The sequence below is a fragment of the Schistocerca gregaria genome, chromosome 11 (assembly GCF_023897955.1).
Source record: "Schistocerca gregaria isolate iqSchGreg1 chromosome 11, iqSchGreg1.2, whole genome shotgun sequence".
NCBI lineage: Eukaryota > Metazoa > Arthropoda > Insecta > Orthoptera > Acrididae > Schistocerca > Schistocerca gregaria.
The window spans coordinates 52,814,861-52,838,751 of NC_064930.1; the positions used below are offsets into that span (position 1 = coordinate 52,814,861).

Genomic DNA, 23,891 nt, shown 5'->3' on the forward strand with positions numbered 1-23,891 from the left:
CTTCGACCACACTCAAATGTGTTATCGACACCTGGCCAAACGTGTAACTTGTGGTAGGGATACGCATGAAGGCGGGCGACTGTCCGCCTCCTCCTCCCCACCATATCGACTGCAGTGGTGGCCGTGCCGCTTCCTCTCGGGATTGTCCTGTGTATCGCAATGAGTGAGCTGTCCAGAAGATCAGGATAAAGGAAAAAGTTTCTTACACGGTTGCTCACAAGTTATTGGCTAGTCGCAAACCTTGCGGTCTATCGCCCGGCACTTGGAGTACTGTTCTTACTATATCTCACTCCGTGAAAGACACAGGCACACAGACGTGAGACTTCAAATTCAGCTCTGAGGTTGTGAATCCCCCAGTGTCACAAAAGCCTCGTCCAGCTGTGCAAAGAGCTATCAACCTCTGGCCTCACAGGGCAGTGTCGCCAGCCACACAACCGGCAGGCTGGAGAGGACAGAGGGAATGCTCACGTGGAGACTTCCTCTGACCCTCCAGCCAACCAACACTGCTACTCAGAAGGGCTCAAAGAAGTCCAACGGTATTCCCCTTTGCCGACTGGAAGACACTCTTCGACAGTATCGACACGTGATACTTTCGCCCGGTGGGCCTCTGTGTCGCCGGTGTGCACCACCGACAAATTTTCTGTGTTGGACTCTGCACACCAACAGCAGAAGTAAGTCGACACTTCTGTGGACTTCGTGGCGCAGGATCCTCCTGCTTTGGTACCCTGTAGCAGCGAGTCTTTGCAGGCTGGCACTCGGCAGCTGCCGAGGTGACACCACTTCATTTTTTCCTCGTGATGTGTCTGTTCCAATGGGACGTTTGTGATTTTCAATTCAACAAAGAGGATTTATGTCTGCTGTTAGAATCACAGTGTCCACTTTGACTGTGCCTTCAGGAAACAAAATTGTATCCTCATGACTGCTTTGAGCTTTCGCCTTTCTTCCTGGTCCATTTAGACCTTCCGCCCGAGGTCGGCATTCCATCTTGTGGGAGAGTCGTGCTGCTCATTTGGGATGACATTCGTAGGCAACCCATCTCCCTGACTACCCGTCTTCAAGCTGTTGCACTTCGCCTCTTCCTTCCTCACTTGACCTTTCCCTCTGTACCATTTACATCCCTCTGTGATTCAATGTCACCAGTTCCTAATTCCTCCACCTTATTTGGCAGCTACCTCATTCATTTCTGCTGCTCGGTGACTGTAACACCCACCACCCCATTTGAGGTTCTACCAGAACCTGTTAGAGAGGTGCCTTAACACATAAGCATGCACATTGCTGTCAGACTCCTCACACACCTGCTTCCATTTTGACCTTCCCTTCTGCACTGCACATCTTGCCCATCGTTTAGAGTGGTCCATTCTTTCTGTCATCTTTTCGAGCAACCGTTTGCCGTGTGCTATCCGTTTGTCGGCTCCTACCCTACCTTGGTGCACACTCAAATCGCAGCTTACTAAGGTCGACTGGAGGCTATACTCCTCCCTGGCAACTTAGACAAACACAATTTCCCAACATGTGATGACCAGATGGAATATCTTACAGACATTAACCTTATCACCACAGAATGTTCCATTTCTCCTACTTTCTCCTTACCACGTCATGTCCTTGTCCCTTTGTGGACTGAGACGTGCCGTGACACAATTCGCTCACAGAAACGTGCTCTCCATATATTTAACTGTCATTCTATGACAGCAAATTGCATTGATTATGAACAGATGCGTGCACGGTGTCTTCGGGTTCTTCAGGATAACTAAAAAGCTAGCTAGATTTCATTGATTAGTTCTTTTAACAGTTACACCCCCTCTTCCATTGTGTCGGCCAATTTCCAACAGCTCTCTGGGACCAAGATGCACTCCCCAGTCTCTGGCTTGACGGAAGCAGACGATGTCATCGTGGACCCTATTGCTGTCGAACACCGTGGGCCTCCATTTTGCAGAAATTTCGAGCTGCTCCCACTGTAACACTGCCATTCTTCCATTGGAAATAAGTGGAGGAGGCTCAGGCGATGCCCTTGTCTTCTCAAAATCGTGAGTGTTACAATGCCACCTTTACGGTAAGGGAGTTAGATCATTTTCTCACTTCAGCCAGGTATTCTGCCTCAGGGCCAGATGCTGCCCACATTCAGATGTTGTAGCACCTTTCTCTTGCAGGTGAGCCCTTTCTATTTAGTACGTACAACCGCATTTTGGCAGAGGGCAAGTTTCACAGACGCCGGTGTAAAGCCACAGTCATACACATACCCAAGCCTGGTAAGGACAAACAGCTTCCTTCTAGCTGCCATTCCATCTCTCTCGCCAGGCGTGTTTGCGAGGGGATTCAATTTGTGACTCGTGCCCGGCTAATGCAGTGGCTCCAGTCTTGCAATTTACTTACCACTGCACAGGGTGGATTTTGACTGTACCATTCTGCAGTTGACCAGCTTTTCACTTTGTCCACCCGTGTCGTGAATGATTTTTTTTCTGTGGAAATCCCAGACTGTGGCTGTGTTTTTCGGTTTGCAGAAAGTGCACAACACCTGCTGGAGGACTGATATCCTCCATACTCTCTACACGTGGTGTGTCTGTGGCCACTTGCCCAGTTTCTTTCACAAATTTTTAAAAGAGTGAGTTTTCAATGTATGTGTGGGTTCTGCCTTGTCAGACACCTGTGTCCTGAAAAACAGTGTGCCTCTTGCCATTAACCCTGTAATGGCTTGTCTCCCACTGCGCACCTCCTGGTCCGTTTTTGTTGACAATTTTGCTGTCTATTGCAGTTCTGCATAGACCTGTGTCATCGAGCGGCGTCATCAGCGATGTCTTGAAACTCTCTACTCGTGGAGCATTGTCAGTGGCTTTCATTTATCCACTGAAAAAAAAAAACCATTGTCTTTACATCTTGGGTTCTGTTGCTCTTGCATTCGTTGAAACTATGAAATTCCTGGGGCTCCTGCTAGATACGAAACTCTTTTGGTCCTCCTCCGTATCTTACCTGGCAGCCCACTGTACGTGGCCCCTCAATGTCCTACGTGTCCTCCTCGGTACTGAGTGGATTGCGGATAGAACCACCCTCCACCCTTTGTACTGGTTTCATGTTGTTTGAAACTAGACTGTGGGTGCTTTGTTTATGCATCTGCACATTCGTCCCTCTTATGCCATCTCAATACTATCCATAATTGTAACATCCCTTTGGGTGCTGGCATCTTTTACACTACCCTGGTTAAGAGTCTGTACCCAGATAATGCCGAACTACTGCTACCCCACCGTCGTGACTTCCTCCTCGACAGATATGCCTGCCATTCATCTGCCATGCGCAGCCAACCACATCCTTCTTTGATGACTCCTTTGATCACCAGTAGGAGGCACATCCCTCTTCTATATTACCTCCTGGAGTTTGCTTTTGGCTCATGCTCCGGCAAGCTAACTTTAAGCTTCCAGCAACTTTCCTGGAGGGTGTGGACCCTTCACCACTTTGGCTTCGTGCAGCGGCCCGTGTCCACCGTGGCCTTCATTCGCTTCCGAAGGATACTACACCAGCCTCACTCTAACGCCTTCAGCTTCATGACTATCACGTGGAATTTCGCAATACTGCCTTCGTGTACCCTGATGGCTCTCGGACTGACTGTGGTGTCAGGTGTGCCTTGTCATTGGCACTGACGTTTTTTATTGGTTTCCGGTATGCTGCTCAGTATTTACAGCAGAGCTCTTCGCTCTATATCATCCGGCAACACAGACTTTCAGTTGTCATCTGCTCAGTCTCTCTCAGCACCTTTCAAAGCCTCTGTGTGCTGTACACCGTCCATCTCATAGTGCAATGCTGACTCTTGATGGAGCCACTGTGATGTTTATATGGGTTCCTGGTCATGTTGGTATGCCAGGAAATGAGGTTGCTGATGCTGTTGCCAAGACTGTAGTCCTCATACCTCAGCCCCCTGTTCTTACATTCCCTCCGACGATCTCTGTGTTGCCATCTATCAGCAGGTGGTGTCACTTTGGCATCGCCACTGGTCCTTCCTTCGTGGGAATGAGCTTTGGATTATTAAGCCTCTTCCAGTGGCTTGAATGACCTCCATTCCCCCCCCCCCCCTCCCCTCCCCCACACCCCCGGCCCACTCCCACCCTCCTCACCATTAGATCATTTTAACTTGGTTGCTTATTGGGCCCTGCCATTTTAGCCATCACCATTTGTTAAGTGGCACTCTCCCACCACATTGCACCCAACTTTTAAATGTCTGCCATTTCCTGCCCTATTGCTCTTTTTTGACTGGTTACGTTCCTGCTGTTTGAGTTTGCCATCTGACTTATCGGCCGTTTTAGTGAACGACAAGCCGATTTGTCGGCCACGTTTTACTTTTTATGTGTTGTAGCAATATGGTGAAGGCCACTTAATTTTTAGTTCTGGACCTCCATTTCTCTATTGCGTGTTTCATAGACCTTTCTTCTCATCCCTGTTTTTAGCTGTCTTCTTGCCCGTCATTGGGGATCGAGATGTAGTCGTTTTTAACTCCCCTCTTTGTCTTCGTGTTTCACAGTTTTGACGTAGGTGTGTATGACCCTAATTGTTTTTATGCCCTAAAACTAAACAAAACAGAATGGGGAAGAAAAATGGAAGTCCTTACATTTTTTTGTCAACTTACGTCTTTATTTACCTGTGAGATCTCAAAATTTGTCAGGGAAGAATGCTAAAACTTGTCTGGAAATTAGGGAATTTCACTTGAGGAAACTTGTTGTAACCCTGATTATGTTACTGGGAATAAGATGTGGTTCTGACTTCTCACAAATTTTAATGAGGTCAGAAATAATTTCTAAAAAGGAAATTAAAAGCAAATCACTCAGCGAGGTATAATAAAGTAGATATATAGTTTAAAACGGATGGATGTATTTAGGTCATGAGTCTTCACATATTGAATGTTTTTCCATTATAGCATACTAATTTCATTTTTAATTAAGTTGAGGTGTTGTCTAGTCAGGGCTGTGCCAGAGGCATGGTGGCTTAGAGCCGCACTGATAGGGACCAGAAACAGACCAGAAAAGAAGACATTTTAAGAATTAGCTTGTAGGGATAACAGAATTCCCTTCTCTCTCGTCTTCCTGTCTTCTGCTCATGAGAAGAAGACTTTCCCCTCGGCCCGTGACTTCGAAAGCACACTCAGCGCCACCATTTGTCCAGGTAGCCCTGTAAGCAAATGATCATTACACAACAGACGCCTGTCGACGAACACCGTTTGTGTGGAAGCGATGCACTTACTTCACAAAGCTGCCGACTACACAGCTCGCTCACGTTCAACGGCAAAGTTGTCGTTCCTACTTACTACAGTGCTGTAGGATCTCAAAGGTTGCCGATTGGGTGCTAAGTTAAAGATTTCTATTTGACCCAGACTTCTGATTTTTGTGAATTTCTGCCTACTGAGGACTGGAGCAAGACTGAGCGAGAGTGCTTCATTGCATGTGATGGAGTAATGAATGAAAGGGGAAACAGGTCTCGCTTATAATACACTATATCAGTTTACTTTACTTTCCTGTCAGGGAGTGAGTTAAATGAAGGTTTTATATCTTATCTTGAAAAATGTGCAACTGATTCTGTCCAAACAGCACAGGGATTGATACGGCAGATTTTGTTAGCAAACGGCTTTTGATACCATCCCACACGAGTTGTTCATAATAAAGTTGCATGCCCAAGAATTATTGTCTCAGTTGTGTGACTGGATTCATGATTTTCTATTGGGAAGGTCACATTTCATAGTAAATGGAGGAGAGTCGTCATGTAAAACGGAAGTGATATCTGACGTTCCCCAGGGTAACGTTATAGGCCCTCTGCTATTCCTGATCTACAGAAATTATGTTAGAGTCATAGGGTACTATGTTTTTAATTTTGTGTAGTTCACAAATCTACAGTTTTGAACATTTAAATCAAGTTGTCAATCTCTGCACCATTTTCAATCTTTATCAAGATATGACCAAATTTTTATGCAGCTTCGATCAGACAGTATGCCATTGTAAGTAACTTCATCTGCAAAAAGTCTGAGAAGACTACCAGAAAGCCCTCGATCCAGTCACATATTTCAATTGATAGCACGTACGATCATAATTTTGCAAATAAGCATAGGTGTAGTACTGAGTCGAATACTTTTCAGAGATCAAGAAGTACTGCATCTACCTGACAGCTTTGATCCAAAGCTTTCATAATGTCATTGAGAAAAGAGTAAGCTGGATTTCACATGATCAATGCCGTGATGGTTGGCATGGAGGGTGTAATTTTGTTCAGGATACCTCATTATTTTTGAGCCCAGACTACGTTCTAAGATCTTACAACAAATTCGCGTCGGGTATATTAGGCAGCAGTTGTGTGTATCACATTTTCTTCCCTTACTGTAGCAGGTGCGTCCTGTGCCTTTTCCAAGAAATCGGTGTGGTTTTTTGTTTGAGGATCTGCAATAGATTATAGTTAGAAGAGCAGTTAACTCGGCTGCAAATTCAGACAAAATCGAACAGGGATTCCGTTGTGCCCTGGAGCTTTGTTCAGTTTTAAAGATTTTAGCTGATTCTCAACACCACTGACACTAATACTTATTTCATCTGTCTTTTCAGTTGTACAGAGATTAAATTGGGACAATTCTCCTGAGTTTTCCATTGTAGAAGAAAGTTTGAAAATGGTGTTATGCATTTCAGCTTTTGCTTTGCTACCTTCAGTTTCAGTTGCTGTCTCATTCGCTAGGGCCCGAACACTAACTTTGGTGCCACTAACTACCTTTACATATAACCAGAATTTCTTTGGGGAAGATCGTTTGACGATATTCTGCTACGGTAGTCCTCGAAGGCATCTTGATAGCCAAGTGCGTTTCATTCAGCATCTCTCTATTTATAGCCATGTGCTTTGTTTAACACCTATTATGCAGTAATCGCTGTTTCCTTAGAAGTTTTTTCCACAGTGACTGTATACCATGGAGGTTCCCTCCCATTATGAACTGTTCTGGGAATATATCTATCCAGTGCATGGTCAACTATCCTTTTAAACTTGAGCCATAGTTCTACACCTTCCTGCCTTGTGCTGAAAGTTTCAAGTTCCTCATTGAGATATGACACAACTAGATTTTTTTATCTAGTTTGCTGATCATATAATGGAAAATCTAAGATGGAATGTAACAATATTGCAAAAAGGAAGTTGCTACTCACCATATAGCGGAGTTGCTGAGTCGCAGATAGGCCTATCTGCAACTCTGGATCTCTGCTATATGCTGAGTAGCAACTTTCCTTTTCACAGTATTGTTACTGAACATATATATCTTCCTGCTTGTTTTAGTTGTGCTTTGTACTTTGCTAATAATGGTCACCACAACCACATTGTGATCACTGATATCAGATTCGATGTGGACATCCTTAAAGAGGTCAGGTATATTTGCAGCCATTAGATCCAATATATTTTCATCTGAAAGGGGCTCCTAACTAACTGTTCTAGGTAGTTTTCAGAGAAGGCATTAAGTAATGTTTCACAAGATTTCTTATGACGCCCACCAATAATAAAATTATAGTTTTCCCAATAGCTTGTTGGGTGATTAAAGTCTCCACCAAGAATTACAGTATGATTGGCAAACTTACGTACAAGTGACTGAGGTTTTCTCTAAAAACTTTCAGTGACTTCAGGAGATGAGTGTGGTGAGCGATAGAAGGATCCAGTTATCATTTTATGCCCACCTCTGACACCGATTCTTGCTCAACCAATCTCACATGCAGCTTCAATTTCTGTCTCGGTGGATTTGAGGTTCTTGTGTACTGCAACAAATACACCACCTCAATTTCCCATTTGCCTATGCTTTTGATGCACACTAAAAATTTGCCCTCAAATCTCACTGCTATTTATATCAGGTTTCAACCAGCTTTCTGTACCTAGTATTACATGAGCTTCACAGATTTTCAGAAGCACTTTAAACTCTGACAGTTGGTTGCGAATGCTTTGGCAGTTTACCATTAGGATTTTAATATTCTCACCTGTGGGAGACACGAAACCAACTTTTCTGTGCTCTTTTCGTACAAAGATGCCACCAGTGAAGACGGCCATTACTGAACACAATTTTTTGTGTCGTCGTCAATGTCAAAGTGCCTCCCTCCAAAATCACACCTAAAATTCAAAAACAAGTGGTAGTCAGATGGAGCAGTATTTGGAACAAAAGGCGGGGAGTGATGAATCAAGACATCGTATTGCTTCATGACAATGCATGTCCCCATTCTGCTGGGTTCACTCGAAATCTTATTCACTGATTTAGTCGGGAGCAGTTTTATTCCCAGCTGTACAGTCCCAATCTTGCACCTTCTGATTACCACTTGTTCTCGAACTTGTAGCGTGTTCCTGAAGGATGCCACTCTGACAGCGATTACGACAGAAAGAATGGTATTCGGTAGTGGCTGTCTTCACTGGCAGGATGTTTGTATGAAGAGAGCATACAAAAATTGGTTTCCCACTGTGACAAATGTCTGAACAATGGTGGCACAAAAATAGTTTAAAAAATGCTCTTTCTTGTAAAAATTGTGGATTGAAAAAAAAAAAGTTTGTATGATTATCCCCCACCACTCCTCCCCCCCCCCCTCCCAACTGGACATTCTTTTCAGACATGCCTCACAGTTTTATGGAAGGGTGGGGGGAAGCAGCTTTGGCAGTAATACCAGGTATGCAAGATATGTACAGTACTGATTTGTGATGCAGATTGTAATGTCGAGGTGACGTTCGGTCTTGTGCTGTAGCCGGGACCAGGGCTCGAAGCGGGAGATGAACGAGTCGGAACGGCTGCTGCGGCTGTTCTGCGTCGTGCCCAAGACGATGACCGACCAGGAGCTGCGCGAGCACTTCCAGGAATTTGGCGACATAGACTACGTGTCAATCGTCAAGGACCGCGAGACCAGGGAGAGCAAGGGCTTCGCTTATGTCAAGTTCCACAAGTGAGTATCATTCTTCTTATGTGTGTGGCCTCATCACGAAGGAGCCTGGTGTCTCCGATTACTGCAGCTGTGCTTTTCTACATTTGTAATACTCAGTTTTGTTATTAACATTGGTTTGTTGTTTTACTGTTGTTCTGTTATTATTTCATTCAAATTGTGTGCACCTTTTTCAAATAATGATGAACTTTTATTGCATATAGATGATCACGAGGCAGCACATATGGCGAAACTGTAATTTGTACTCGGGTGATTCGTGTGAAAAGGTTTCAAATGTGATTATGGCGGCACAATGGGATTAAGACTTTGAATTCAGAGTGGTAGGTGGAGCTATATGTGTGGGACATTGTTTCGTAAATTGTTAGGGAATCCAGTATTCGGAGATCCACTGCATCAGTAGTGTGCCAAGAAAAAAATTAAATTTCACGCGTTACCTCTCACCTCGGACAATGCACTGGCTGACCACCTTCCCGTAATGACCTAGAGCAATGGTATTCGTGTAGAGTTGGCAACGGTAAAAAACAACTGACACTGTGTGAGATGACCACAGAAATCAATGTGGGGCATGTGTCGAATTTGTCCGTTAGGACAGTGCAGTGAAATTTGGTGTTGACGAGCTATGGGAGCAGATGACCGATGCGACTGTCTCTCCTGGGCTTGTGAGCGTAATGATTGGACCCTAGATAACTGGAAAACTGTGGCCTGCTAAGATAATGTAGATTTCAGTTGCTGAGGGCCGATGATACGGTTAAAGTGTGACATAGGTCCCCACGAAGCCGTGGAGCCAAGTTGTCGACGAGGCACTGTGCAAGCTGGTGGTGACTCCATACTGGTGTGGGCTGTGTTTACATGGAATGGACTGGGGCTTCTGTTCCAACTGAACTGACCATTAACTAGAAATGGTTATGTTCGTCTACTTGGAGAACATTGCAGCCATTTGTGGATGTTCCTAAACAATGACAGGATTTTTATGGACGACAATGTGCCATGTTACCGGGCCACAGTTGTTCGTGATTGGTTTGAAGAACATTTCGGACAGTTTGAGTGAACGATTTGGCCAACCGGATTGCCTATCGTGAATCCCATCAAATACATATGGGACATAATCGAGAGGTCAGTTTGTGCATAAAATCCTGCATTTGCAACACACTCTCGATTACGAATGATAATAGGGGCAGTGTGGCTCAGTATTTCTGCAGGATCTTCCGACGACTTGTCAAGTCCGTGCCGCATCTGCTGCACTCTTCTAGGCAAAAGGCGGCCTGACACGATGTTGAGTATCCCGTGACTTTGTCGCCTCAGTGTAGTGCCTGTACGAAACTCGTAAGTATGCAACCCGAAGTCCCTGAAAGAAGTATTTTGTAGTAAGTGTACTTTCCGTGTCTTGTGAAGAAAATCCTTTTTTCTTAAAATGTACTTCCCAATGGCCTTTAAAACAGTATTTGGTGGTGTGTATACTTCCCACAGCCCTAAAAGCTACATTTCAGAACAAACAAATAGCAGCCAGTGCAGTGGACTACCACTAGATGCCAGGAATGTATGGAAGTGGAACAACGTAAAGCAATAAACAGAGTAAAGAAAAACAGTTGCTGGTAAGTATACTTCACACGGCTTGTGAGAGAGTTAATAAATTGTACATTTGCTTGCACGCTTATACATGACTAGGATACAGAAAATTTTACACCTTTGATGCTGGTCAAAAATGTTCTGAATTTAATTTTTCCAGATTCTGTACTGTCACACTTTACACGGTACAGAATTACTGCCTGGCTACACCGTTACGGTAGGAAACAAGCTTTGAATATATGGATCCACTTGCAATGCAGAAATGCTTGAGGACCACTGTTGGCAATAAGTCTGTAAGACAGCTGACTAAAATCATGAATGTACTGTATTTCTGTCAACTTTCACCTCAGTTAGTTCCCTTCCATTAAATAACTGCAATTAAAGAAGCACTTTGCAGAGTTATCCGGCTTACGAAGGTTTGGTCATAATGATTTACAACTGTACTCAGAACAGTAATTTCTACCAGTAGCCGCATTAAATCTCAAGGTTTGGAATGAGACACCGTTATATACTTTTAGTTGTAGGTTGATTTATTGTCATAAGAGGAAAGCTGATTCCCTTTTGACCAGCTGAATGTATGTCTAAATGACAGTATTCTAGAATGACATTTTACGTTAACTTTTCAGAGATATTCATTGCACTACTTTAAGCTTTTCGGAGCTACCCATTTTGCCTCTTCTTTTAATAATCCACAATTGCAAGTAATGGTTAAAGGGTTCTTCCATTCAGTATTTAAAAGTAATTAATTTTTTATGTGAATATAAGCATTGGGTAGGAAAAACCCTCTCACAATTGTCATCACAGACGCAGATGTGCGTATGCTGTAGTAAGAACAGGGCATGTGAACTCCATAAAAACTGAAGAATGGGTGTGACATTATGTCCTGATGTATTACATGTTACTTACCAGTTTTCCATTTATTATTATTATTATTATTATTATTATTTTCCAATGGAATTTTGAAATACAGAACAGCCAGAGATCAGCAGCAGGAATCATCTTGCGATTGCTGGCTGTTGCCTGTGTTGTAGCAGTGTCTGCCTCATTATCTGGGGCTGATGCAGTGAAGACTTAATTGCACTTGCGTCACTTGTGTGCCAGATATGAAACGGAAATACATTTTGTAAAATGTTGTATTAAACAAATATAATTATTGATTTAAATAAAAAATCGTTTTGTCATGTATTAAATTTCTATTATGTCTTGTTACAAAATTCGCCTATGTGGGAAGAACAGCAGTGTGAAACCTTCCATATCTTATCACACTAAAAGTTCCAGTGAGCAATCTGTTTGGATAAGTATTGGCACTAGAATATCATAGGGGAGAAACCAGGATGTCGTTCTCCAACTCACTGATTTTGGAGTTCTTTTCTTCCTCTATATTTGATGATACATTACCATTTTCTGAAGTTTAGTTGACAATGTGAGGTGCTTCACTGATGGCCAGTATAAATCTCCACAGTATGATATCATTTCTAATCTCCCCCCCCCCCCCCCCCCCTCCAATAAATAAAATGTCCCAAAATGACTTTTGCACTTACAAAATTTGTACTTTTTGCTTAGAATTGAACAGTTGGTACTCAGTTTGACAGTACATTAGCACCTGTAATAGTCTCTGATTTGTACTGCCTCCAAAAATTCATTCTCATCCTTTTATGTGTATTTTGCTTCAATATTTGTATTTGGTCATATCAGTTTTCTTGCCTGTAGGAAGTATGAAGTTATCTTAGATAATGAACAACTCAGTTCTAAACAGTTCTCTTAAAATGACCAGTATTGTATCAATGTTTATTAAGTATTCATACAATAACCAGAACCAGCTTCTAGGCAAGTCAGTATGTGAACTGCAGTTTTCAGTCGACATAAGAGATTGAACCATAGTTTTTTTAATCACGTTACAAAATATGCCTACAAACAATTGGCTGAAGCAAGTTTGTGACATTACAGTCTGTTGAAATTCTCTATATTTTGCTTCACTACCTTTTTAACAATAGCATGCCAACCAAAACTTCCCCTTGCCTCTGCAGTGAGTATATGTGAATATTACAGACCCCTGTGGCTCATGTTGGAAAAGCATTGCCCCCCCCCCCCCCAGTAATTATGACACAAGTATCACAACACTCCATTGCCTTTTGTCAAGTATTTGTACTTACTGATCCCACTGCACAATTACTTTGCCCACTGTTCATACATAATGAGTAGGGACCCGAAAAATACCGATGATGGGTTGTATCAGAGATATTTTAAAAAAGCTTTATTTTCTACATATACACTACCTCTTGTTTATTTCAATGTCTAGTTCTCTGTAGGTAAGATCTAATACTGCAGGTACGGTTGAGGAAGCAAAGGAATAGTACAAAAGTTGTACACATGCTGTGATTTTTGTTTTTACTCATTGAGATACAATAGTATCCAACAAACAATGTTCTGTACATAAACATTATGTATGTATCTGATATGTTTGTGTACCTATTTGCTGACACACCGCATTTTGTCCACCCATGTTATTCCCTGTAATGATGTGATGTCCACAGCGAACGGCAAGCATTGCTACGATACGTAACATGTGGTTCCTGCACGTCAGTTTCTTCATGACATTGAAGTGTGCACATCGCTAGTACGGCTCTAAGAGTAGAGATATTCATAGAAAAACGTGGTGCAATTGTAGTACTTAGCCAAGCAAGGTTTATCTGTTGCTAAACAGTGTAGGGTGTCTGTAGGGGGAGTGCAATACACCCTCATACATGACATCTCGTCAGCAATGCGTCCTGTCCGGGAATATAAAATCACAATGGCGGCAGGTAGTGTCAGGTGTTCCCCAAGGCTCAGTATTAGGTCCTACACTCTTCTCTCTGTATGTCAGTGATGTGTCATCGGTTCTGACCTATTGCAAATATCATATGTATGCTGATGGCCTTCAGTTGTATCTAAGTGTGAAACAAAGCAATCTTAAGAAAGCCACTGAAAATTTCAACATTGACCTCGATGCACTATCAAAATGGACACAGGACATAGGACTAAAAGTAAACCCATCTAAAACCCAAGCTGTACTTGTTGGTCACTATAAGCTCATTAGCCCAAAACATCGGGAATCCGCACCATCTCTTATCCTTAATGGAACAAATATTAACAACTCTCCCTCAGCAAAGAGTTTGGGAGTAATAATAGACGAAAATCTAAATTGGACAGAGCACGTAACTGCAGTGTGCAAAAAAGCATTAGCATCCCTTCACGCCCTACAAAAATATAAAAAAACTCTTCCCTTTCGATCTGAAAAAGAAATTAGTACAAACGCTTATACTCCCAATCATTGACTACAGTGATATTATCCTACAAGGCCTCTCTCAGGATAATTCGCGATGTCTGGAACTGGTCACGAATGCCTGCGTCCGATATATCTGTGATGTTTGACTTTTTGATCACATTTCACTTGCATATGCAAAATTGTCCTGGCTGCATGCAGACATATGCAGAGATTTCCATACACTCTCTCATCTACTGCCTTATAAATGTACACTTTCCCTCATACCTCTCCTCGTCCCTAATGCTTATGTCGAAACAACACGACAGAAACACGCATTCCCATAATAATAAAATCCTCTCTGTTCCACTGTGTCGCTCAGTCGCTTTCTCCAAGTCCTTTACAGTGGCAGGAACCCGACTCTGGAATAACCTCCCTCGTTATGTTAGAGAACTTAAAAACATGTCCGGCTTCAAAAAACAGTTAATGACGTATCTACTTAAGCAACAGTAATGCCTTCCTCTGTACACGAATGCACTTCACCTCATTACTTCCCTCTTTCCCCTCCTTCAATCTCCCTTCCCCAAAACTCGCTAAACTAGTAAACATCTACTTTACACACCAAGATATTAATGTACATCTGCACAAATCTTCATTACTATTGCCAATTTTTCTCATGTTTATCATTATTATTTGATTTTCTTTTTTACTGTTATTATTATTGCTTTTATCATAATTTGTATGCATAGCACCTGTTGTAAAAATAGTGCCAGTTATTACTTTATTAGGTCTTAGTCATTACTCTTTATTCCTATTGTCACTAGAGTAATCTAAATTTCTTATTTAAACTATTGCCATGATGTAACTCTGATGCGTTAAATGCTGCATGTGTGGAACACTGGTCCGATGTAAGAGAGGACCTGATGGCCCTAATCTGATCACGTTAAATAAATGACATACCATGACCCAGACGACCTTGTAAAACAACGCCAGATTCATGCAAGAATGATAGAAATGAATGTGACAACAATATCTATTGCAACGATAAAAAAAAAGACTGACTGAAGCCGACTTGAAAGGAAAACCCCATTCTAAGGCCCATAAATAAACAGAAGAGACTTGAATGGGCTAGAAAACATCATAATTGGATATCGGAAGAGTGGACAAAGGTGTTATTCACCAGTGAATCAAAGTTTGAGATTTTTTGAACCGGAAGGAGAATATTTGTTCGCTAATTTGTCTGGGAAAGGGTAGCCCAGCAGTGTGTTCTACCTACAGTTAACACATTGGTGGTTCTATTATGGTTTTGGATGTTTTGCCGGAGATGGAGTTGGTGACATTGTGAAAATAGAAGGATGTATCAATCAGAAGTAGTACAACCACATACTTCAGTATCGTGCAATATGAAGTGGATTTCGCTTAATATGGAAAGGGTTCACCTTACAACAGGATAATGGCCCAAAATGTCGGTCGGCATACTGTACGAACTACATTGCATCAAAGCAAAAACAGAAAGTACTGAATGATATGGTATGGCTGTCCCAAAGCCCCAATTGTAATCCCATTGAAATTGTCTGGGATGAAGTGGATGGATGTAGATGTATCAGGGAAGTTAATATATCCTGCAAGGAACATCTCGGGCACATTGTTAAGGATCTATGGAATCATATAGATTCACGATACCTACAAAAACTGATTGACCGCATGCCTCGAGTTTGTAAGGCAGTCATTAAATCCAGAGGAGGATACTAGAATAAAAATAAAATATAATGATTGTGATTGTATTATATGTCTGGAGGTTAATATAATTAGATTTTGTGAGAAATAACGTTTGATTTGTGTTGTAAATCTTAAATACCAAGTTGTATTGAAATTAATGAGTGGTGGTGCAAAAATTGTAAAAGTAATCATTTCATGGTGTTGCACATCAGGAACAGTGTGTCTGTAAGAACACATTTGCAAAAAAAGAACACATACGTGAAAAAATGCAATGATGTGTAAGTAATGCACTGGTACCACATCAGTTGCTGACACCAAATGGTCTCTACAGGATCCACTTCATGTATGGCAATCTAGAACTCGGTTGTGTGAGCTAGAATCTGAGAATAAAGAAACACTCAAGTTCGTCTTCTAGCTATAGTCTGTATTATTTGGACACTTTAATGTGTCAGTTTTCAGTTGAAGGGAAGTTGTGGGATGTTTTGAACTATCGTTGCGTAAGATACTGATAGAGATCGGATCTGAACTACCTCGTTTTCCGTACTGCCAACCATGGGGAGCATTTGTGTGGTGGCCATTCCCGAATGAATTGTGCACTCTACCTTGCTTTGCATGTTGCATTGCTCATTGTTTTCTTCTGATATTTTAAACTGAAATAAGAGACTAATTCTGGCCAGTCAGTATGTTCTAGTACAACTTGAGTGACGCCAGAAGTGATCTGCAATCGATATAAGTGAATGTTAGTTCTGCTTCTACAATGGTGTAGCCTGGTTGCCCTGCAAGGAGGGGAGGGGAATCGCTTCTGCTCTCCCTCCATTTGCACCCATCCCCCTCCTCCTGCCTCACCCAGCAGTCAAGGTTTAGCTCATTTATGCGCAGTTGACTGCCATATTATATAGTATCTGTACTGTAGTGACTGGGAAAGAAAATTGCCCAATGTATTTCGACCACTCTGAGAGTCTTCCTGTAAAGAGTGGATAGTTATTTTTGATCCTGCTTCCACTCTAGGTACCTTATCGGTTCTAACTGTAGTGTTGTGAAGTACATGTTGCATGGCTGTGAATGTCATTGTAAGGGCTCTGCAGTATGCTGATCAGGGCTATGAGCTACAGATTCAAAGTCCGTGTTTTTAATTATGAAATTGGATGGGGAAAAAGAAGATAATGTTGAGAAATGACTTAAACTGGGGAAGTACTCTTTTTCACCATCAAGAAAATTATGCTGTTCCTCATTAGAAGCAATCATTTATTGAAAGTGTAAATAGAACCATAAAAAGAAAACAAGCACAGCCCATAAAAAAAAGAAAAAAAAAAAGAAACTTGAAATTTTTGCAAAAACATTTATTCTAGTCAAAAAGCTCTTGTTATAAAGAATAAAAAATATTCTCGTTTTATTACTACTTTATCTCCTCTCTCCTGTCAGTTTCAAAGCACTAAGAATTCATCTTCAAGCACCTAATGCAGCAACCTTATAAAGTTGTATATCTCGTTTACGAAAAGAAGAATGAACAAAAAAAACTGTTGCTGATTTTGCCATAAATAGGTACTAAAATTTCAGGTTCCTAGCAGTGAGTCATTACCTGGCATGTGTAAAAGATGAAAATGGAGAACTTCAAATATCTTGCAGAGTATCTCATGCAGCCAAAGCGTACGAAGGCTGCGACCGTTCATTCAAGGCGGTGTTTGCCGAACCCAAGCGGCAGGCACCGAGGGACAACCCTTTTCCTGACCGCTTCTCTTCAGCGTCTGGCTCGGGTGGAGGGATGCCTGGCGGGGGAGTGTTCGACAACGCGTACACTCCTTTCAACAGCCGTGAGTACCGTACATAGTTTTTTGATGTTATAGTGCTGTAATGATAATTGTATTTTATATGAACATAATATGTTTCTCACCATATTAAAAGGGCAAGTAACTTTTGTTTTCATACTACAGGGGAAAGACAGTATGTAGTTGCGTCTCATGTGTGCCACTTTCTCAATCATCTCTGATGCATTATTTTCCGTGACGGGTGAAACGTGTTTGTGAGAAATGAGATTATCTTGGGCAGAGTGGGCATTCATTGCCGAAAGATGTCTGTTAGCATCAGATATAGGCCTTAGTTTTAGGGAGAAATTTCATATAATGTACTTGTGAAACACAGAATTGTATGGAAGTACAGAAGTAAATTACTGGAAAATAAGGAGACTAAGACTTTTGAGGTGTGGTGTTGCGAAAGGTCGCAGAAATTTTATGGACCAACAAGATAAGAAATGAGGTGGTCCTCTGCAAAATCTACTAGGAAAGGAATGTCTGCAAAAAAACTCATGAGAACAGACCGGACTATAGGTCATGAGCTGAGATGTTGAGGAATAACTTCCGTGATGCTCGAGGGAGCTTAGAAGGTAAATACTGCATCGGAAAACAGCAAATAATTGAGGTTGTCCTCCGCAAGTGCTACTCTGAAATGAAGATGTTGCCACAGAATAGGAAATGATGCTGGGCTGCGTCAAAACAGTCAAAAGACTGACGATCCGAGGAATAAAAAGTTATTTGTTGACTTCAGTTGCCCAGAAAGGGAGACAGTTGTGATGTTAAGAATTATATTGCAGAGGTTTAAACGACAGCTGCAGTTTAGAGTCTTGTCAGCTGAAGTGTGCACGAGGATTTGAAACTGGCGAAGATGACAGAGAGAAAGTAAAAAGTGGAAGAGCCTAAAGGTAGTGAGAATTGACACGTATGAAGTTCTACAGTATGTTTTCCTCGGGTTTCACAAATTGTGTGGTGGCTAACAGAAGAGATAACTGCAAGTTTTGTGTTTGTCAAGTGTCCAAATTCATTTCTGACAGCAGTAAAATGTGCAAAATGGTTCTGCTTCCATATTTGTATCGCAGTCCACAGACAAAATCAATTTTTTTAATTAATTGCATAATTATTAGTGGAGAGGCATGAGATGTTTGTCCAAATGCCGAGACAAAAGTATTGTTCTCATACTGTGTTACTTTGGAAGCCGCTGTATAAATTTGTTAAATTTAGGACGTGAAAGGCTACACTCTTATTGTACTCATCTATTGATCTTTATTGTTCCTGTCTTATCCTTCACTGTATTCTTCATAGTTTCTGTGTCGTGACACAATTTCTGTGTAACTTGCAGTAAATGTCTCATTTATCCTGATTCCTCCACGATGTCAGTGTCTCCAAAAGAAGTCACAAGATGAGCATAAAAAAACATAAATCTAGTGTGATGGAATGAAGTTAAACAAAGCAGGTGACACTGAGAGAATTAGACTGGAAAATGAGAATGAAATAACTGTCAGTGACAAAAGTGTATATAAAATGCAGACTGGTAATAGTAAGAAAAGTGTTTTATTGCTGAATTGTCAGGGTAAATGGGGGTTTGGGTCCCCACACCCCATTTCCCAGTTTCTTTAAGCACTGGCAATTTCCATTTTATCCTCAGAGATGACACTCGGAGTTGCAGCTTCCTGCAGTTATCAATGTAACAACAGAGAATGTGCAGTGGTGCTGTAAATTCTGAACACTACCACATCACTTCACATACTCGAGCCAGTGAGAGTGAAATACGCACGGGACCTGTGTCTTCTGAGCTGGCACTTGTCGGTTTGTTGTTCTGACCTACTCTCTGTAGACCTGCGTACAAGGGAACGTGATATTGGTGCAGCCTGGCAGCATAGATCACATTCTGGGAGAGTAGTGTGTAGAACACAGGTGCACGCTTCACTGAAAGTACGACGGGAAGTCTCATTTCCTTGTTAATAGACAATTGTTACCCAAAACGGCCATTGGTCTCTGCCATCTGAAACCCAACTATATGGCCTCTGGAGAACAGTAGTAACTGACATTTTTTTTCTGGTCTCAGTCTCATTGGCATTCCAAATAGTTGGCTGGTAAACTAACTTAAGAATTATAGGGGATCAATCTCCTACAGTCGTCGTGAGAGAGGATGCATTGGTCAGGTCCTAATTACGGTAGAGATCACCGAGAAAACATTGTTGTCAATAACACATTTATTAGGCAGCAGTACGAGATTGTGTTCCAAAGCAGCACGCCACAACCGGGCCGGCAGAGAAGTGCCTCGTCAGCAGCCAAAGCCCGGCTCGCACCCTCTCTCAGTATTGCCGGCTCGCTAGTGTCCGCTACGTCACGGGCAGCCGTCGAGTGAGAAATCTGGCAGCCTCCAGCTCTGCGTATCGATCTCCAAAGTGCTCCTGTGGATTCCGAAGATTTGCACTCGGGAGTTTCACTCCTGGCACACTCTTAAGCAACCGGTGCCACGCAGGGTCCACTCTCGGTCCCCGTTTAGGAAGTGGAAGCCGGCAACATTACTGTTTGCGCGAGCCGCATCGGTACCCACCCACTCGAAGGCAGATGACGGACGATATCAGAGTCACACGTGTGAAGCCTCTGGCAGGCCTACAGGGTGCTGGTGGGTGGCCTCTGTAACCCATCAGTGATGCCTCAGAAGTTGGCAGTGCAGCTGGCAACAGCAGTATCCTTCCTGCCAGACTCGTGGCTCCTTAGAGGAACGGACACAGCTGTGCGTGCCAAAGGCCGACGTCCGTAAGCTCCCCTGTCGCCGGATAACTGCAACTAATACGAGAGCTGAGACTGTGCACTACACGGTCGGCGATCGGCACTCGTCAATCGACGCGTGGGATATTTGTTAAGACGCGTGTTGTGTTCCCTGTGCACTTTGTGGTGGTGGGGATGGCTATGACACAGTGTGGCCTGGTTCCCTGTCTGCTATCTTAGCAAACTTCAGACTTTTGCAACTTCACCTTTCAGAGGCTCTTTCCTGTTGGTTCGACACCTGAATACTTAAAGTTGTGTTGTTCCTTAGATGCCTTACAAAACTCTACTTTGTCACTAGTATGACGGTATCTCTCAGCTTCCGTGATGTCAATACGCTTTGCTCGCAGACTCGGACACTAGATCGTTCCCCCGTGGGGCGTACCTTCCACGTTTGCCACAGTTCGTTCAACAGTTACCCGTACCTGGCACTCTAATCGTCATTGACACAGGTGGTCCCCCTTCGGACAGTTGCGAAGGTAGAACTTGTATGAATTTTTAGTGTCTGTGGGGGATACTATCCAGTGGCATGACAGAAGCGATGGGGATGGAAACATTCGAGGTACGTATACTCGTGCAGCGCCATATCCTGAAGAAATAGAGAGAGAAATGGCAAGGAAGTACAAAATCAAATAAACTACAGACCATAGAGCTCACCACAGAGGTCTCGGCAGACTTTGCTACGAAGCTCGAGAAGGGAAGATACTGCCTTACGCTGCTGCACTGTGGGACATACCGAAATAACTTGTTAATTTCTGCTACCGTGAGAAGTACCCCTGCATCACATATTTGAGAAACATTAACAGTTCGTCACATCCTCTGAGAGTGTACGGCTACGCGAGACGTTCGATGTCAGTTGGACTTAGGACAGCAGCATCTGTCAGATGAAACATCTATAAGCTGTGCACTACACTGCCTATGAAGTATTGGATGCTACAGCAAGATTTGAAGGCAGTATTGATATGTCAGTTTAGGGATCAGAGATGAGAGGATGTTCCTCTTACTGTCGATTTGACCATGAGGCACTACTTGACCCATTCTTTGCTCCTGAACCTACGTTAGACAACAAAATGGTTGATTTCAGTCTCTGAGCATAAAATGCTAACTACACACACCAGGCTGTTGGCATTTTAGTAGACTAGTTACTCACTTGTGTACCTAGTACAAAACATATGATCATTTTATTACTATTAAACGAAAAGAGGGAATAAGAGGCATATACCTACCCCCTTTGGACACCAAAAGAGAATCGGGAGTCTAATAATCTTGTAGTCAATTCCTTTTATATTTATAATCTTTGTATTCGTCATGATCTTGTTTCATGAAGCGTTTATCGACAGTCTGTTACAGTTTCAGTACGTATGTTTGGCAACTAGTTTTGAACCGACTGCCCTCCTGAGGCTGCAGTGAAAGTGCCTAATCTTAGTAACAAACATCAAAATGGTAATTCTTGCTTTATAAAATGCAAAAAGGAATTAGGCATTGGCTGTCAGTGAGCAGAGGCTGAAATCAATGGGGAAAGTTGAAAATTGGTGCTGGACTGTAATTTGAACCAGGGTCTCCTGCTTACTAAGCAGATGCTGTGACCACTGAGCCATCTGGACTACCTCAGCACACACCCTCTCAGACCCAAATTCTCACCTGACCCGCACACTACTAATGCTCCTTCCCTGTTATCCTCATTACTAACAGCATTGAATTCGTAATAGCTGCCGGATTAAGAGCTGGTGACTTCTTTCAGGCATGTCTGAAAGACCAAGCATCACACGTATACTTCATAAACTGTTCACCAGTGACCATCACAATCGACACCCACCACGCTTGAGTACGAACCGGCCGATTCGAAACTAGTCGCCATACATATGTAGTGCATATTAAAAAGGTTGCCGCTCATGTTACACAGAATACGGAGACTGAAAAAATGGAAAAATTATCTCACTCGGGCACCTGTGGAGGTAGAAGTGGTACAGTTACACTCCGGAACTATCCACCTCTGCCACTGTGCCAGCAAAAATTGTGAGCTGTGTGTCTTCTAGGAAATGTTCAGCATCCAGAGAGCCGTTAACGTTCGACAAAGTGAACTCCGGACGTGCTTTTGCAATTTGCCGATCCCGGGACTGCTCTTTCTGCAGGAGGGGTACCGCACGAAGGCTCGGGGAAGGTGACGCTGCGCGTGATCGCGCCCGGCAGCCTGACGCAGGACCAGCTGTGGCGGCTGTTCGACCTGGTGCCGGGCCTCGACTACCTGCAGTGCGACCCCAAGCTCTGGATGGTGAGCCTCCTGCACTTCTCACTGATATTGCTGTGCATCTGGCTTCTTGTTTCACATAAATATTTTCGTTCTAGCACGGTGGTGGAGTGTTCTTGTTGAAATAGCAATAATGGATGCAGCAAAGATAACAATTCGTATTGTGGACTAGGGAAATCCACTTAGATGAAAATCTCGCTGCTGCTGCTGAAAAAGACTAGTAAAGGTGTCTCGATAGGGTGCTTTCACACGTGGCTCTGCCTTTGATCGTGTACACCTTCCGGGTTACAGGACTGGAGTAGGTGGTGGTGGGAGGGTGCATAGGACAGGTTTTACACCGGGAGCGGTTACAGGGGTAGGAGCCAGAGGGTAGGGAAGGTGGTTTTTTTGGATTTCATAGGGATGAACCAAGAGATTACGAAGATTAGGTGGACGGCGGAAAGACACTCTTGGTGGAGTGGGGAGGATTTCGTGAAGGATGGATCTCATTTCGGGGCAGGATTTTAGGAACTCGTATCCCTGCTGGAGAGCCACATCCCGAGTCTGATCCAGTCCCAGGAAGTATCCTGTCACAAGTGGGGGCACTTTTGGGGTTCTTCTGTGAGAGGTTCTGGGTTTGAGGGGATGAGGAAGTGGCTCTGGTTATCTGCTTCTGTACCAGGTCGGGAGAGTAGTTGCGGGATGCGAAAGCTGTTTTCAGGTTGTTGGTGTAATGGTCGAGGGATTCAGGACTGTAGCAGATTCGTTTGCCACGAAGGCCTAGGCTGTAGGGAAGGGACCGTTTGATATGGAATGGGTGGCAGCTGCCCTGTTTATATTATATAAACAGGCAGACACATGTAAAGCAGAGATGTCAGTCGAGGCGGAAGTACAGAAGCAGTTACGATTTGTTTAGAGCCCTGGATGTTAAATATTCTGCTCGTCTTCAGTAGCTTATTAGGCTGTGATCTGACATCTTCACCAGATTATGCATTATATGCTGGAAGTCAGTGACACAAACCAAACTTTACTTTTATGGAATAAACATACTAACGCCGCTCATAAATATGTGTCGTGTATTCTTCGAAACCAAGGTAGTAATTTTCGTGTAACAAATATTTTAATCACATGACTAGTTTCGTAGGTAGCCCTGCCTTTGGTGGGAAAAGTGATGCTTGGGACCGGACTGCAGTAGATGGTATGAGGAGGATGTGTGGGTCAGTTCTCGCTTCTGGGTCTATTACAGGGATATGATTCATGAGGCAAAGGGTTGGGAGCAGGAGTCGTGTAAGGATGGATTAGGACATTGTGTAGGTTTGGTGGGCAGCGGAATACTACTCTAGGACAGCTGGGGAGGATAGTGAGTAGAACATTTCTAATTCCAAGGCACAGTGAGAGGTAGTCGAAACCCTGGAGGAGAACATGATTAAGTTGCTCCAGTCCTGGGTGATACCGAATCACGGGGGGGTGCTCCTCTGTGGTGGGACTTCGGAAGGTGGTGGATGACGGGAGAGAGAAGGCGTGGGAGAACTGTACGAGGCTGGGAAGGAAATTATGGTCTGTGAAGACCTCAGTATATTTAGAGAGGGCCTGCTTGTCACTACAGAAGTGGTGGCCGTGGGTGGCCAGGCTGTGCGGAAGGGACTTCTCGGTATGGAATGGGTGTCAGATGA

General features: G+C 43.2%; 1 protein-coding gene across 2 annotated transcripts in view; it reads left to right on the forward strand.

The window, feature by feature from the left end:
* Positions 1–23,891, forward strand: part of LOC126295390 (RNA-binding protein 45) — a 107,425-nt gene that overhangs the window by 12,433 nt on the left and 71,101 nt on the right. For both annotated transcript variants that reach the window (XM_049987871.1, XM_049987872.1), the window contains exons 3-5: positions 8,709–8,903; positions 17,053–17,237; positions 22,124–22,263. In XM_049987871.1, the coding sequence (XP_049843828.1) occupies positions 8,709–8,903; positions 17,053–17,237; positions 22,124–22,263 (520 nt within the window). The remainder of the gene's footprint in view (positions 1–8,708; positions 8,904–17,052; positions 17,238–22,123; positions 22,264–23,891) is intronic.